The sequence below is a fragment of the Triturus cristatus genome, chromosome 4_2, assembly GCF_964204655.1.
Source record: "Triturus cristatus chromosome 4_2, aTriCri1.1, whole genome shotgun sequence".
Lineage (NCBI taxonomy): Eukaryota > Metazoa > Chordata > Amphibia > Caudata > Salamandridae > Triturus > Triturus cristatus.
The window spans coordinates 758471174-758489137 of record NC_140586.1 but is presented as its reverse complement, the minus strand read 5'-3'; the positions used below and the strand labels follow the sequence as shown (position 1 = coordinate 758489137).

The 17964-nt window shown below is 42.7% G+C and overlaps 1 protein-coding gene across 2 annotated transcripts in view; it reads right to left on the bottom strand.

The window, feature by feature from the left end:
- Positions 1-17964, bottom strand: part of BEND5 (BEN domain containing 5) — a 125788-nt gene that overhangs the window by 51481 nt on the left and 56343 nt on the right. For both annotated transcript variants that reach the window (XM_085602662.1, XM_085602661.1), the window contains exons 4-5: positions 8640-8705; positions 7916-8026 (exon numbers count right to left, since the gene is read on the bottom strand). In XM_085602662.1, coding sequence (XP_085458788.1) covers positions 7916-8026; positions 8640-8705 — 177 coding nt within the window. The remainder of the gene's footprint in view (positions 1-7915; positions 8027-8639; positions 8706-17964) is intronic.

Below are 17964 nucleotides of genomic sequence, written 5' to 3'. Positions count from 1 at the left end.
TAATAGAAGGGGCATCCCTGTATTTCAATTATGCATTATAACAAGATGTAAGGGCTACTAGTTAATCTGGTTGTTTTACTGCAGCATGGAGTCTTAGCTGCTTGGCCAGAAGTTCGTCTACAACAACCTCAAATGATGAGTCAGATAAACAGTGTCTCTGGTGGTAGGAGCATGAGCATTTTATACAGTCAATCATACTATTTTAATCAACCATTTATCCCTAGCTGGGCTATGTGGCACTGAACGGGGCTGTTTTTTTCCCACTGGGAACAGGGCCCAGTGTCTACATAATCGCCGTTTTGTTATTCTGCATTTCCGGTGACTTGTGGAGTCCTGCAGGGATCAGCTCTTCACTATTCTATTCAGTATATATGTTAAACTGTCATGCCTAGTAGGCCTGTTCTTTCAGATTCCAGCATTGTGATATGCTCAAGATACCAAGCTTCTTTTATGGTTCGACCACCAATGCCCTGGCTGTATTAGAGAGCTGTGAACGCGTCTGCTTGCTGTCCAGGATTGGATGGTGGGAAACTTCAGTAAAATGACTGCTGAAAGGATGGAAATCCTGATAATTAGAGGGTACTCTTCTTGTTGGTCCAAACAAACACTGACCAGAGGATCTGGAACTTAGTGCCCCAATGTCATTGTAACTATGTTACAGGTGTGATTTTTTACAAAAGGTCCTAAAGTTTGGGTCAACTTGCTTTTTGTAGCTTTGTCTGCTACAGATAATCCTAGATTACAGAAGTGTGCTAGTTCTTGCATTGCCAGCTGTTGTGATCAATACATTCCTAAGATTACAAAACATATCTGTAAGATTGATTTGAGGGCCTTGTAAGTCAAATAATGTTTCAGTAGCCTGCTGCTCTTTCAAAAGGCCACCTATCAAGCAGCATAAGGAGGACAGAGCAGCCACATGCTTTGCACACAGACCCTTTTACAAAACTGGATCCCAGATTCACTCTAAATAGGTAGTCCAACAGGTTCAAAGGTGGGTCCAGACAACATTCTCACTACACCATCTCTCATAATTTCCAGCATTTCACATTATGCTTATTAGTGAAATTCCCAAAATGAAGCACTACGCCATGTTGCATATTTTAAGTTGGCAGGAGCATGGGAACAATGGGGAAGAACAACATTTGAGTGACTGTTTTTTTGCAGCACTTGTGTTTTTTGCTGTTTTTCAGTGTAGAATGCTGATGCGAATACACATTTATGCTAAAATAAAGCACTAAATACCATACTTGCATTTTACGTAGCTTTGCATAATGTTTTCTGAAATTTTGTATAATTACCCAGAAGGAAATTACGCAAATTTTGCACAACTCTGCTCCCATGGTCTCAGAGAGCGGGAGACATGTTCCCCCCTGTCCGTTCCACACTTTAAGTGCAGACACCACAGTGACAGAGCCTTTTAGATCTCTAGATTCCAACTGTGGCATAATCTCCCATTGGGCCCATTGAAGCATTTCTGACTTTATCTTCTTTAATAAGACTCTGAAGACCTACTTAGCTTTGTTAAAGTCTGGCGCTACTTTAGCTTTCGTTCTCTGGTCCTTTTAGAGTTCCAAATGTTAAGATATCCAGAGATGTGTGTGTGCTTGAGAAACAAATAAAATATTAACTCTGTGACGGAGTCAATTCGATGAGTGCCATGACTTAGAGCCTCTGTTGTTTTTATGATGAGACATGAAGAGGTTTTTCTTACCAACCCTTACATAATCTGGGCCCATAAAGCAGCAGTATCATGAGGGCCTGCATCAAGATCTGGTCTGCAACGCCACATTGAATATGAATGTGTCTAGAGACACAGATAGTGGCCTCAATATGATAAGCAAGGGTGAAAGCACAATGTGCCAAAGGCTTTGCCAGCTCCAGAGCCTGTGAAGTGTGGAAAAGGGAATTTATGTTACATTTAATAATGGGAGCTCCCTGGTGCCACGGAGTCAAAACAAAACCAAAAAAGTAATTCCAGATCTAGTCTGATGCCAGAAGATACATTTATATAAAAATGGGCTTTTGACTGGGAGGTAATTTTAACCACTATCTTTGTGCAAAAGTTCTTAATCACGATTAGCTTTTGTATTAGGATATAGAGGTCAGAGAAAGAAGGACATTCACATAACCTATCTTAGTCCTTATTAGTAATATCCAGTCTTGAACAACAAAAAGAACAGTGGTAGGGAAAATCTGCGCGGGGAAGTGGTAATCATAAATTAGAATAGATATCCTACTTAAAGCCACTGCTCCGAGGTTAACCATACAACGACCACCTCGCGTCGTAATTTATGGGCAATGCCCACGTAGTATAATTAGAATAAAGGTAAACCGAGCAAACAGCTCAAAAGTCAAAGCATCAAATAAAGTCCAAGTATCAGTTGTGAGTTTTTTTCCTTCTTTTAATTCGTGCTTCTCAGATATTTGTGTCTTGTTCCAGTACAGTTTCTTCAAACAAATGCCTTCAAGCCAAGCCAACACGTGTTTCGTCCAAAAACCTGTTAGCCATGGACTTCATCAGGGCAAATTCAGCAAAATCTAAATCGAAGTTAAGATCAAGAAATTCCTCTATAATCCTAAAATAGTAATACACATTCCTTCCATCTGTAGAGTCAAGTCGAAAGTCCAAACTTCTATCCTTCAAGTGTCAGGTCTTAAATAATAGCCTCATATCCTAAGAGCTGCATACCAGAGATCCGCAATCAGAACCTCGTTCCACGATTAACAGCTTTTTGGACGAAACACGTGTTGGCTTGGCTTGAAGACATTTGTTTGAAGAAACTGTACTGGAACAAGAGACAAATATCTGAGAAGCACGAATTAAAAGAAGAAAAAAACGCAGAACTGATACTTGGACTTTATTTGATGCTTTGACTTTTAAGCTGTTTGCTCGGTTTACCTTTATTCTAATATCCAGTCTTGGATGCACATGAATATTCTTTGAATGTAATAAATATCTGCCAGAACTGAGAAAGTCAGTTTGAAAAATGCTGCATTGCCATCATAGGTATGAATGCTCAATTCAAGCGGTCACAGTAAACGTGTTATGTTTGAGTATAATGACACACGAACAGTACAGCGCTTCTGCACTCCATAATGGGCTAAAGAAGGGTGAGATTCAAAGTCTCCTATATCTACAGGTTCTACAACTAAGGCTTACAAATGATACACTTAAGATCATCCTCTTAGCCAGATCACAAGGTGTCACTCTGACAAATCAAGTTACCGTAGGATGGACAATAATCCCCTCTGGGCCAGTGCACCTACTTAGGAAGACCAATAACTTACAATTTCCTTAGAACCATAGACAGCTGCACAAACCCCTGAAACTGGGTTGTGGCCACATTTTCTATTTTCTTCAAAATATTCTCGGGATTTTACTTCATTAAATGGCTTTGATGACTAAAAAAGAGTCACTGAAGAAAGCAGCAATAGTGGAGAGACATTCCTGCATTGTAGTGCTGTACAAGTCTCCTGGGCTTGGAACTGGCAGCATGTTGCTCATCATAGTAGTAGGTACAGCACACATTTACAAAATGTTCTCTGTGCACAAAACGGGTTTTGTTCAGAAAAGTGGATTCCTACTCCTGAAAATGTTTTTTTTTTTTTGCATGAATAGAGGTCACCTACAAGCAGCGTAGTTCCCACAAGTATGAAGATTTTTGCCAAGATGTATAGGCTACATAGCAAGCATTGAAGGCGGATGTCAATGGAATGAAACTTTAGAATGAAGTAACCAACTACATAATTGTAATTTGTGGGTATTTATTTCTAATATTACACTTAAATTAGTTTAGCCTAGAAGGGCAATTAGAAACAATCAGAAATCTTGTATAAAGCTTTACCCTATGCCCAGTGATCTCCAAGGAAGGAAGGAAGGAGGACAAATGTCTAAAAAGGTAAGCTTCTGGAAGAAAGAGTCAACGTAAATGTATCTTGTAGAGTGCAAGGACAAAAAGCAATACCAGGAGATTACAATAGGGCACACACATTACTAGAGCCTTGAATAGGCTGGGAATAAGGAAGTAAGTCATCTAAATAAAGATGAACCAATATCTTGAAAGATCTAGTCATAGAAGAAACATCCTGATTATATTCTAGGTTCTGGTGAACTAAAACTTCACACACTCAAAAAGAGTCTAGAAACAAGCCCTGCTACCGCCAGAGGAACCCAGTTGACGACATATTTTAGGAGGAAACTGGATATTCTATCAAAATGCAGCTGCTGTTTAGTAGGTGTTGGAAATGGCCCTTTTTGCAGGGTTATTCCTAAACTTTTTTCTTCTACCTCCTTGTTTTTTCCTGACCTGTGGTTGTTGGCTATAGAACTCTGGGCATTATACCACTGCTGATCAGTGCTAAAGTGCATATGCTCTCCGTGCAAATTGTTATTGTGATTGGTTATCCATGATTGGCTAATTTGTTTTACAAGTAGGTCCCTATTAAAGTGCACTGAGTGTGCCAGGGCTGGTAATTCAAATTGTACTAGTGGGCTTGCAGCACTGATTGTGCCACCCACAGGAGTAGCGCTGAAAAGGGGTCTCAGGCCTGCCACCGCAGTGCCTGTGCGCAGTTTGTTAACTGCCATGTTGACCAGGCCAGTGCACCCGCTTGCCGGGCATTACCCTTTCCTTTTCTTACACATTGGACACCCCTATGGTAGGCCCAAGGTACCCCCCATGGGCATGGTGCAGTCTATGTGAAAGGTAGGACATGTACTAGTGTGGATAACATGTCCTGATAGTGAAATACTGCCAATTTCGTTTTTCACTATTGAAAGACTATCTTGCCCATAGGACAGAATGGGGAATGCTGTGTAACATGTTTACCTGCATATCTTCCCATAGGAGCAAGATAGAAAATAGGAGTCTGGTATCCCTGAACTCAGAATTTAATAACACATCTTTTAGTAAAGATGTTTTTTAGGTCTCGCCTGACCTAGCGCATGCGGTGGTCTGGCGAGACTTATTGAGAGGGCTCCAAAAAGTGCTATCAGGCCAGCCTAGAGCCACAGTGCATGTGCGCGGACGCGCGCGCCGTGCTTTACCGCGATTACTTTCACTTTCGCGGCCGCACGGCCGCTTGGCATAGCCAATAGGTCTCGCTTTTGGGACCTTATAAGTATTTAGTTATGCAACTGTTGCATGGCTAAACACTTATAAGGTCCCAAAGGCGAGACATATTGGCTATGCCAATGCTTGTTTAAATACTGTGTTTGAAAATAGCACTTTTAGAAAGTGGCTATTTTCTTGTTCAGCCTTTCTGTGTGCCTCTGCCTGTTTGTGGATTGACTGTCTGGTTTGAGAGTGACAGGGGCTGGAGTGTCTCCGGGAGTCTGGGTGAGTCAGCACTAGGCTGAATAGACCTATCTGCATTTGAAAGGGGTGGGAGGAGTAGCCCCTGAGCCTAAATAGGGTTGTGTTTGCCTTCCACAATGCTGGCTCCACCTCCTGCGGTGTGTCTGATGGCCCTGGCCCACACTCACAAAGGAAGAAGTTGTGCACTGGCAGAGTGCACCCAGAACTGGTTTGGACTGGGTCCAGGACCCTTCACACAAAGACTTCTGGGGTATAAATATGAGAGCTGAAACCACTGAAAGTTAGACTACTTTGGAATCAAGGAGGGACCTTTACTTAGGAGAAAAGCTGAAGAGCTGAAGGAGAAGTACTGCCCTTGCTGTGTGTCTGCGGTTGGCCTGCAGTTGCTATTTCTGCCAAAGGAAGGAGAAGGGCTTTGCTGTGTGCTGTGTCCCCTGCTTGAAGAAAGGACTTTACAGTGTGCTGTGTCCTGAAAAGAAAGTCTCCAACGGCCTGAGAAGAGCTGGCCTCCTGTTGCGGAAACACAGGCATATAAAAGTTTCCAAGTATACTTTGTGGTCAAGTGGAATCCCTGCCAAAGAAGAACAGCTGAAGAGACTGAGGATAAGTAATGCCCTTGCTGTGTGTTCTGGGGCTGGCCTGCAGTTTGCTGTTTCTACTAAGGAAAGGACTAAGGGACTTTGCTGTGTGCTGTGAGCACTTTGCTGTGTGCTGTGTCCATCTGAAGAAAAGTCTACAAGGGCCTGAGAAGAGCTGGCCTCCGGTTTCTGAAGTCCCAGGCACAAAAGGGCTTCACCCCCAGCCTCCCTGAACTTCCTTGCTGGGAGTTCCAGTCTGCCAGGAGGACCTGTAACTGTGTGTGAGGCCTTTTTGCTGTTGGGAGCTGGAAGCGCGACGCAACGAGAGAGAAGCATGACGTTGCCGCAGCCGCCGCATCATCGAGGAAGCGTGTCGCCGCTGTTCGCAACCACAACACCGGAGGAGCGTGTCGCAGTCACCGAGGGTGTCGTCGCATCCCCGGGAAAGCGTGTCGCAGGAACTGTCACGGCTCAGAAAACCACCGAATTCGCCGCAACAGAGACGCCATTTTGTCGCATCGCACCGGATCATCGCAACACATCGAGGCGCCATCTTGTTGCATCGTAACCGGAGCGCAGGAAGAATCAACGCATCATCTACTCTACGACCCTTTTGTTTGTTTTGCGTTACGCATCCCAGGTACTTTGAGGCTTAAGTGTTGCATTTATCATCTACAAGATTATTTTTGCAACAACCTTTTTAAAGACATTCTACTAAGTAACTGTATGTTGGATTTTTGTCGTTTTGGTCTCGTTTAGTTTAGATAAAGATATTTTATTTTTCTAAACTGGTGTGGTATCCATTTGTGGTGTTTTCACTGTATTACTGTGAGTGTTGGTACAAATACTTTACACATTGCCTTTGAGATAAGCCTGTCTGCTCGTGCCAAGCTACCAAGGGGGTGAGCAGGGGTGATCTAAAGTGTGTATCTCCCTTACCTGACTAAGCAAGGGTCCCTATTTGGCCAAAGGTACCTACCTCTGCCAACTAGAGACTCCCATTTCTAACAGTAGGTTTCCAATCTAACAGATGGAGGAGTAGAAGAAAAACAAGAGGCAAAAGGACAACACATTCTATGCCCCTGATGTTGAGTAAATGATACTGAAGGCACATTTCATGAATATGAAATGCATGCAGATGAATCATAATTGATAGACTTCTTTAGTGCCTTAGCTTTAATAGACTGAACAGCAGGCCTATAGAGGATTGATGTTTTCTGAAAACCAAAAGCCCCCATTTACAGAACCTTAAAATACTGCAAAGAGCTTCTCTGACTAAACCACAAAGGGGCAGTGTCATCAGGGAAGATTACAAACACCAAGACAGCTCTCCCACTCATTACCTAAATTCAAATAAGATGGCTCAGTATATCCCTTTGGTGGGCCAAAATGATCTTTGGGCACAGGTTTCCCATACTGCGCTTGAGCAGTTGCTTTGCAGCTCCACTAACTAAAGGTGTAAGCATGGTTGACCAATGTAATGGACAAACCTCTGATTCAACTATGGCACCCACTTCAGGTGATAGAAATGCATATTAGTCACATCCATACATTTGCTGTATAACAGCAATGCTAACCTAATCAACCAACCCAAGTACATTTGAATTATGCTATCACCAAACTTCATTATGCACAGACCAAGTGGGTTCCATACAGCCATGAATGTTGTACGTGGCATTAACAACTGCAGGCCTAGATCCCTGATCATTTTGCAAAGCTCCTTTCCACTGCATTACGCTGGTGCTTGCAGTTGTTTTGTCATACTCAGCAGGTTCTGTTTGGACACAGCACCCAATCCAACTGATGCCTCTCACATCTAACATGTTGTAATACACATTTTGCCCAGCGTCAAACAACCCTCATTAGGAGTCACACCAATTGTGCCAACAGTACAACACTTATGTCTTTCACAATATGAATTTTGAAACACAGCTACAGCAACCCTGATGCTCAACACATTACTGACTACCCACTGACTGGTAATGGCCCATATCAACACCCCGCACCTCAATGACTTACCATCACTTGAATCAGAGATTTTAACAGTGGGATTGCTGAACTGATGTGACCTAACTGGCTGTGTACACACACCCGCTTCTGCTCTGCTCCTTCGGCATGTGTTGATTTGTTCTGAAAATGGAAAAGGGCTACATGAGGGATGTCACAATGAAGGCGAGAGACTACCAGGACTAAAAGCAATGGCATTTGTGTACAATATGCTAAAACTGTGCCTTCAAAAGATTTGCACTTTTTATGTAATTTACAAAAGTGAACAACACTCAATATGTGTTTGTTTGTCGATAGTCATTTCAGAGACAAGCTGGATGTTACATGCTTTTCAAGGGCCTACTGGGAGCCAATTAACAACCTGGAGACTTCATACCGATCCCTTTTATGGTGCAGCAGTGTATGAACATGCTTGCAATTCATAGGAAGAAGAGGGGTGCATGTGACATGTATTATGAACGATGTAGAGATGCGTTGTTGAAATCCATGCTTGCAAAGTCTCATTTTGGTTGAGTGATAAGAGGTGTAAGTGGCACACCATGTGCATGCACACCTTTCTGAAGGTTCCAAGCACAACCATCAGAAAGCCAATTTCATGTTAACTGCACGTGTTTTGTGCATGGCCAATGAAATCATTGATTTGGAAACTTTAACCCTTTGCGCGAGTTGCTGTGTTACCCAAATGCGGCATGCTAAGGTCAATAGCACACGGACATGAACCACTCACAAATCTTACCTTCCAGGGCACTGTCAACATCCTCTTGTAAAAACATACCATGCGGCGCCATGTCGGGGCTGGGAACTGTGAGACAGAAGAAAAGGCATAGCTTAACCAATGGAATTATGCAATGACTCCTAAGTAGTATCCAAGTACTGCACATTTGACAATAACCTCCTGTCAAATAAACAAAACTCTTAAGCACTCATAACATGATATTAGGCTGAGAAAGCATGCATCACGTGTGGGTCTGCTGGCTAATGAGCTGCAAATAACAGTGAGGGCTGATAATGATTTATTTATTTGTCATACACGGTTATGTGACTTTAGGACACCATCGCAGTACATGAAAATGACTAACTGTGGGACTCCACTAGAAGACTTCAGCTATGCAAAGAGAAAGATGGAGATGGTTTACTCAACAGACTCTTCAATACGATGATGTTGAAGAGGCGGACCCTGCCTCTTCAACACCATCGTTCATGAAGGAGATGTTGGTTCTGTTGCCGTCTGGATGCAAGATAAATATTTACTTCAAGAGAGTCATCTTCAGGGTTGAGGTGAAGGCTGGCAGACAGTAGAGGTTCCTCTGGAGTATGCTTCAGGCTTCCAGAAGTGTGAAACCATTACTAAGGTTGTTTAGTTCCCTTGTTTCAGGTTAAACTTAGCATTAGTTGAAGATTCCTGCCTAAGTTACCACCTAAGGTACTATAGCAATACAGTGAGATGTCAAGGTATTTTGCGCCCCTGCTCCAATAAACGCTAATATCTTACCTGCTTGTCTTTGAATTCACTGGATTTCTTTGTAAGGGGAAAAAGTGTAAATTATTCTGCGGTAATCAGGTAATGTCCTAGTCAGTGTGTTACAGTAACTCCTCTGGCGAGGGGCTGGGGAGGTAGAACCCTTTCCAGCATCAGCATGTTTGGTATTTTTGTCACCCATGTGATCTGCAAAGGACAGATATTAATAGAGCTACAAGCTCGGGGTAACTGTTCAACATGGTTAACCACCAGAATACAAAGCTGGGTCACAAACCTTGGTACTGAAGCTGATACTGGGATAATAAATCAGCAAAGATTCTTTAGATGAAGTTGGTGAACCACAAGGAAATAAGGGTCCTGGAAAATGGTGCGGAAATTCTGTTGAATCAGTGAGGGGGCAATGCAAAACCTAACCACTTTGGATCTGTGAGATAAGAAACCTGTGATTGCAGCCCATGATTCGATCACACCAAAAGAATCTCATAGTCAGCTCTGCCATCTGCCATGGAACTGCTGGGAAGGATCAGAATTTCCTATTCATCGGATCTTCAATATTAGTCTGGAATCTGATTTAGTGCCCGGAAGTGTTATCAACAATGATTATTGTAAATGTGCCAGGAGTCGGTTTGTGAGTTCCCTCTTCATGATCGCAATCATGAAGGCAAGGATTGAATTTGGCCAGCATTTCATCAACCTCTGGGATGTGGTACTGAATTGGTCTGCAGTCAAGTTATAATGAGTGTAGGAGTACTGGGTCTTGCTGACCAAGATATAAAAACCTGGTCTTTGATGGAGGACGCTGGGTATTGCTCAGTAGTGAGACTAGAGCCTATGTCTAGGAGCGGAACTGGAGTGTAATTTGTCCTATTCCATCTTGTGTCTCCTTGATCTTTAGCTATAACTTGAACATCATGCAATTACCAACATCAGGGAGTATCTAAGGTTGATACTAATTTAAGGAGGACCAGCATAGTTTGCTTGAGCATTGTTCGCTGTATCATTTAACACAAGTTATGGTGAACTCATTGGAATATAGAAATTACTGAACAGCACATGTGCAAAATGGTGATAACTACTTTTATATACATATGTGTCTCTCTTACAGTACAAGGCTCAGGTTGATTCCTGCAAATACCCAAATTAGAATGTGGAATCGTGCCCCTGATGATGAAAAGCTGACAATGGCAAAATCACCTTATTTCATTAATAGTGAGTACCTTCAAACCACCACACAATCTACTATGTGCCACTCTACAAGCTAACACTGCAAGATGCTATTTAATTTGCACATAAACCTCTGCAGACGAGGAGTAGTGCACACATCAACATTGTGGTACAACAGGAATCTATGTTACAGATGTTTGCAGTCTCATGATTGTCTGTGTGCCAGCATCTGACCTATCATGATCAAAAGACTTGGAGCCATGCATTCCTGCACTGTTCTCCCTCTCAACGGTCTGGGCTACCAGGTTTTCAGATCTACGCAGAACAACGAATCACCACGAACACCATGTTGCTTCATTGCATATTAGCAACTGTAAGATTTTGTTGAGGGGGGTTGTTTTTATGGAGTACTTTATTTTTAAATAATCTGGCCAGCATGAAGGGCATTATTATTCAACTAAATGTCAGTTAATATCAATCAGCTATTTGCATTGAGATGTCCTGTTCCGCACACTACCCACAACAAGTACCTGGAAATCTCTGCTATGCATGCATAAGGGCCATATCTCTACCCATGGAGTGGAGAACTTAATGGTATGGCCAACCATCAATTAGCACAGTGGTCTCCAAGATGTTGCTCCCAGCACTAAAATCTTCCAGTGATTCAGTAACTCTGTTTTAAATTGCTATTGCTACACCACACAACATTTATTTCTTAACAGCATCATGTGGAGCCTTTCAGATTTCTTCCGTCCAGTGTCTTCTTTAATAACTGGTCCTAAGAGGCATGTTAAGGAGAACCCCGAATTTACTTGAAAACCAGCATTGAAATTGTAACAAGTTGCACAAATGTTAATGACAAAATGTCACTTAAAAAGTATCATGTACAAGTTAAATTTCATAAACAAAGTACTGGTGATGCCTCTATCCCCCTTTAGTAGGTGAACTTGAAATCGTTTTATTTTACTTACCAAGGTACTGATTTAATGGGCTTTAAAAACACGCTGTGGTCTTAAACCTTCCAAGATGGTCTTGAGAGGAGAGGCCGAATTCTTCAAACCCTACCAAATTTTGCCCATTTCTTGCTGGCTTATGTACCCAAAATTTGATAAATTCCCATTGTTTTTCAAACACTTCCTTTGTATTAACCTTCAGCACCTTATAGATTGGTCTTTAGGACAAATTTCTATAGTTGGTACAAGCATGTACTGTATTTTATAAAAGCATTTTGCCACTATGTTTCTGAAATAAATATTTTTCAATATATAGCTTTATATAGACACATTAGCAAAGGATGTCTAAGTAGTAGGTTCCTTTCAGTTTTTATTCGTAATAACAAATTTTTGTTAATAACTTTTACTGTGGTTTGAACGTTGCTCACCATTTAGTTTCACATTAAAACGTTGCTCATTGTCCACCAAAGGTCGGGGACCCTAAATCATGAACGCTGCTGACCAATATGACTGTGCTTCAGAAGTTGTTTTTAGGTTGCTTCATTTTATTTATGTTTAGGAAAGGATTCTCTATCATGAGCAATATGTGTTTGATGAAAAGGTGATGATAAAAACACACATCACAAAAACATTTTCTGAAAAAAAAACTCAGGACATGCCCTGTGGCTGTGCAAGGTGTTCTGCTCATCACTCGTTGATGCCTGTTCTACTGAAGCCGGGCAGAAATATTCAATAATAAGAAGTAAAAAAAAAGAAAAAGGACAGAGTCTGAGTTAGAAGAAAATAAAGATACACAGGCTTATGGAACCCAAGGCACTGGGTTATGGAACCAAAGGCAATGTGGCTTAGCAGCCAAAGAGGCACACAGATTAGCTGAACTTCTAGGCTGGGGTTTAACATGCTACCACGTGCAGCATAAGGACATTAGAAAGAGACACACAGGAGGAAGCCAACAGAAAGGACAGGAAGGGCTATACTGGCAAAATAGTCCTTCACACAGTTCAATGCAAGCAAACATGTAGGCGGAAGGACACACCTAAGGAGGCAATACCCTTAGGGGAGAGACAAATACACCGTGGGTATCACCAACACCTTTTTGACAAAGTCTCAAGAAAATGGATGAAAGAGGCTGGTTGTAGAAAGCCAACTGTTGAAAGGGGTGGATTAAAAACCCAATCTGCTTGACAGCCGTGCTGTCAAAACCCAGACCTAAGAAAAATAGAGGAAGGAGAGCCTAGAAGGGGGATCTACGAAGGGCTTGCCAGTAGGAAACATAAAACCATTAGTGAAAATAACCACCAAAACAGTCTTGAACACATGGGCCTTTTTCAGATTTGAGCCATCAAGGGGAGAATTCATCTGTGCAATTCTTCATCTGCACAGTGATCTCCGTGAGAGTGCTACCTAATGTGCTAGGTCCAAACCCACAATGTATCACAGGTTTGCTCAATAAACCAGGCTGCCACACCTAGGGCTAGCCATCTTCTTCCTTCTTATCATCTGTTCCAGCCCCAATGATCCATAGTATATGAGCTCCCTTCATACTGCTGCCATCTGGCCAGCCAGGGTGTGGAAAGTGCCAAGAGAGGTCCAGCAGGCTGCAGGGTTCCAATAAGAGCACAGAAAAAAGTTACTACACATCCAGCATACTTGATCCAATTACTTTTTTTCCTGGTCCACTCAATTGCCTAAAGTTCAGCTAAGCCAATAGAAAGCTGCCAAAGGGGCTAAAGACAGGAAACCTAGGACTAAATAAACGAGAATGCCCCTGCTTGTAGTCTGCCATACCTCCCAATGAAAAGGACAGTCGCTGTGAGGTATGTGTTAAACAGAAGCTACAGCCTACCTGCTACCTAATCTTAATATTCTATGGCTACTAAAGGAAAACATGTCCCATTCTTTCAGAGCATTTGTGGCCACAAGTGTGCGAGTATGATTCTTCACTCCATATACATTTTGCAGGTGGTGAGTGGGGCACAGATTGCTAGTAAGGACGATGCTGTCGAGTGACCACATATTTTTAGTGTTCAAGTCATAAGGGCACCAATTGTTGGTATAGAAGAGTATGCACATTTTGCCTGCTAGAACAGGATAATTGTATGAAGAAGTGTAACCATCACGTACAAGTAATAACACACACACAACAGACTCTGTATCAGTGTGGCTCACATTTCATTGCCTGAGAAATATGCACTATTGTCTTTTTATTGTGATCAGAAGATATCCTTTCGGCCACATCAGCATTTCCTTTGGTATGAAGTAAGATCACAGAATGTTTTAGAATTCAGAGATCAGTTTGGTGCCCATTGGCTACCGTGAATAAAGATGGAAACAGACAGCAACACTTTATTCCTCTCATGATAAGATCGGAATACTCAAAGACCTTAGCCAGTATCTTAATTCTGCAACACAAACAATGTTTTTGCTCTTTCAGACACACTTAAAAACCAACACTAGATTTATGGCTAACACTGGCAATCGAAGGTCGTCCTTTTTTTATTTTTTAAACAGGGCATTGGCTTACACCAGCATAACGTTTTGGGCAACTAATATTGAAGACCTATCTCATAGCTCTGACAACCTACAGGTCTAGTGAGGGCTAACAGATGGGATGGCCCAGTCATTGTAAGTGAGCCACCGAACGTAGAGTCCTACTTGGATCAGCTCCTAATTCACTACTGCTTTGCTGGCTAGAATCCATGTTGGTAGAGTTATGGTAATTTGTGGTCCACTGAGGGTTACAATCACTGAAGCAGCCAAGCTTGGTGTCTATTGACTAACCATTGGAACTATCAGATGCTGCAGAGGCAGGAAAAACCTAGAAGATTCGGTGGACAACATTACATCCGCTACAGTTCAGAAGAAACTACCTATGGTTGTAAATACAACCCCAATACAGATAGGAAGAAATATATATGAAGACTGGTTCCTGAACATTGACGATGTTTATAACTACAAAATCAATAAAATATGTTTAAAAAATAAAATAAAATAAGACTGGTTTTCCACTGCAGTAGAGAAGAGATCTTCCACGTTTTTAATGACAACAACATAGATCAGATGAAAATATGAAGGATAGCCTATATTGAACTGCAGTCTAGAAGAGGAAATCCACAATTTTACTGGTGACATTATTATTATTATTAAGTGATTTATAGAGCGCCTGGTGACCCGTAGGCATCCCCGCGCTATAAATTTGTGAGAACCAAGAGAAGGGGACCGGGGGAACTATTTGGGAAACAGGAAGGTTTTTAGTTTTTTTCGGAAGAGGGCGTGACAAGGTTCCAGACGCAAATTGCGAGGAAGTGAGTTCCATTCTGCGGATCAAAAACAAAGAAACAAACCCAAAACAGACCAGATAAAAAATATCCAGGTTGAGTTGTATTCAGCATTTTTCATTAGAAGAGACTATGCTTTGTTAATTCCCTAAAATCAATGTGCATTTTGTAAAGAGATTTATAGAGGTGGGCAATGGCAATTAATGTTGATAATGTATCCCTTTTTTGAAGAATGGAAAACACACACAGGTGGAAAATGGATATTTAACTTATGACAAAGTCTTCTTCTTACTAAATAAATAACAATTCAGAATGTACAAACAAATATAAGGCAACATGGAAATGGAACATAACTTGACCAAGCATATCAAAGACCAAGATTTTCTCGACAAATACAAATATGAAATCAAAAAATATAGCTTTTTTCTCTTGTTCTTACAAACAACTTCACCTTGTTGTCACTGAAAGGTTTTCTTTAAAACTGAGGCTCACAGCAATCCTCCCTCTAAGTTCACTGCTAATCATTGCCCAATCAATTTTTGTCAACAGGATGAAAGTACCCTGAACAAACCAGCTGTATGCATTCACTCTATGAATCTAGTATGGATTCCTTCCTAACCAGTGGTCAAATTAAATAACCTATAAACGAACAAACGGCTGTGAGGCTGGCCCCACTCAGCGAGTTTCACCTGAGCCATTTGTTGAATGTGCTAAGGTGCCTTCTTTCTCGAAAATGCTTTTTTGGAGGTACTTATGCACTTTTTATTTCTGTTACTTATTGTGCACAATAATAATCACACTCAAAGTAATGCTTTTTAGCTGTGGTTCCATCTCTGCAAAAAAAAGCTCAGATTTTTTAAAGAGTTTTTTTTTAAAAAACACGTACGATATCAGGCCTCTGATCTGAGAAGTGGTGGCTAATCATGTCAAATGTGACGGTCCAAAATAATAATTATCAATCCATGCTGACAAAGATGAAGCACATGACATGGAATAGGAGGATTCAGGCCTAAAATACAAAGGGCCATGACAAAGAATACAAGAAGCAAGATCAAACAAGATAATCTGGGTCTTGGGTAAAGCGGATACCATAAACCAGTGGTCTTCTAACTGTCGGATAACTAACTGTTATGCTAACACCCCTTCCCTCTCAAAGTAACAATCTGGTAAGGGCCCCCAAAAGGACTTAACCACTAATATTTCCTCACATTCAATATGGAAAATGTTAGGCGGTGTACCCTGCTACTCCAAGATGGCGGGTGCTATCTAGTGGAGGTCCTGGCACCTCCTTAAAATCCTGCGGCATTTCACGACACGATGGGACTGTGGCCCGGGCGTCACCGCTGCTGCCTTGGGTCAGCCGAGGCCTTGGACGACTGTCTCTGCTTGAGTGGGCCATTTGCTGCGCGGTGGGCAATGGAGAGCGGGGCCCTAACCGCTAGCATAGGCCAGAATTCGGTATGATTGCTGGATTGGCGGCCAGGAGCTGGCCGCAACACCGTGGTGGCGAGGGACAGGGGGAGCGACGCCGTGAGACAGCCTTCGAGGATGCCGCCGTGTGGGCCTAAGGAGCTGTAAGAGGCTGCTATCTTTCTCTTCCCTCACCCGGTGCCGTTAAGGAGTTGGTTGCCCATCCTAAGCATTTGGATTTGTTGCGATCTCTGCTCGTGGAGATCTGCAGAGGACCTGGGTGAGTGGTGCTGAGCTGCGCAGGACTGTTCCAAATGGCCAGAGAGAAGATCCCTGCAGCCGGTTTGTGGTGAGCTTGGAAGGCCCCCATTTTACCTTGTGTGGCCTAGAGGCTCACCTGTCCCTATTGGACTGCATGTTTGGTCGAAGGCGTCTTGGATCAATTTGGAACCCTCAGGTGGTCTTGCTTGACCGGCCGACTACTCGTGTTGCCCTTTCCTCATTCTTGTGGTTTCCACATAGGGGCAAGCGGGTAGTGCCTTGAGCCGGACGTATTGGCGGGACGATCATCCAGGGGCCGTCCCCGGATGCCTGCCTGAGGCATACCAGACTGCATAAGTGCCTGGGAAAGGAGCCAGGGCAGTCCCAGGGTGAGAGGGCACCTGGCTGCTCATGCTGCCCCACCTTATAGTCACTAGGTTGTGGCTAGCACGTCAGGCCCATCAGATCATTCGCTTTGTGGATATTTCTCCTGTGTGGCAGCCGTGCGCATTGATTGTGGAGTGGCTGACATCTATAGGTAAAGACAAAGGTCCTACTTTCCAGGCCCAATTGAAGATAGACAGATTTACTATCCCTCTGGCTGCAGCAGGAGAGGCTTCCTCTGAATGAACCCAGGGATACCCAGCAACAGAATCATCAGACACTGGAGCCGTTCTTCAGGCCATTCAGGCGTTGAGGGAAGCAGTGTAAACGAGAATTGGAGTAGCAAGGATGGATGTCACTCTAGTCAGGCAGCACCTCCAAAATGTTGTAAAATTGTGTCACAGAGGCCGAAAGCAGAGTCTCCATCCTCGAAGATGAAGTAGCGGGACTTAAGGCCATTGTCTCAAAACTGACCCTCTTGACGAAACACCTCGAGGCCAATTGGACAATGCCGAAAACAAAGTTAGGTGAAATAAATAACCTCTGCTTCGTGGGATATCCAGAGGGCGCGAAAGTTATGGATCACTAGAAATTTTTGGCTTAAAACCTGGGTCTCAACTGTTCTCCTCTCCCCCTCGCTTGTTCAGGGGCGAGGTCATATGTCATTGGTGCCTAAACCTCCTCTGGGAGACCCCCACGTCCCCATGATTGAACATATCTTTAAATTTCGAGACAGAGATGTAATACTCAAGGAGACAAGGAGGGCTGGAGACTCATGAACCAATCCACACACATTATGATCTTTTCACAATATTCGAGACTAGTCAAGCAGAAATCTTTTGATGAAGTTAAACAAAAGTTGAGCCATGAACCTCAAATATATGCTGATGTTTCCTGCCACCTTGAAAGTGATCCATGGCTCTGTGTACACTTCAGCACTGGCAGGAAGGCTCTATACCTAGTTTCTTGACGATGACAAATATTTAGAGCACCTTGAACAGCAGGTTACAGCATATTTTGGAACCAACCAGGGTTTGGTCTTCTTCGCCAGCACGCTGTGAGCAGCAGGCAAAGCCACAATACGAGGGTGGGCTAAATCTCGGATCTGTAAACAAGAAAATGAAGTACACC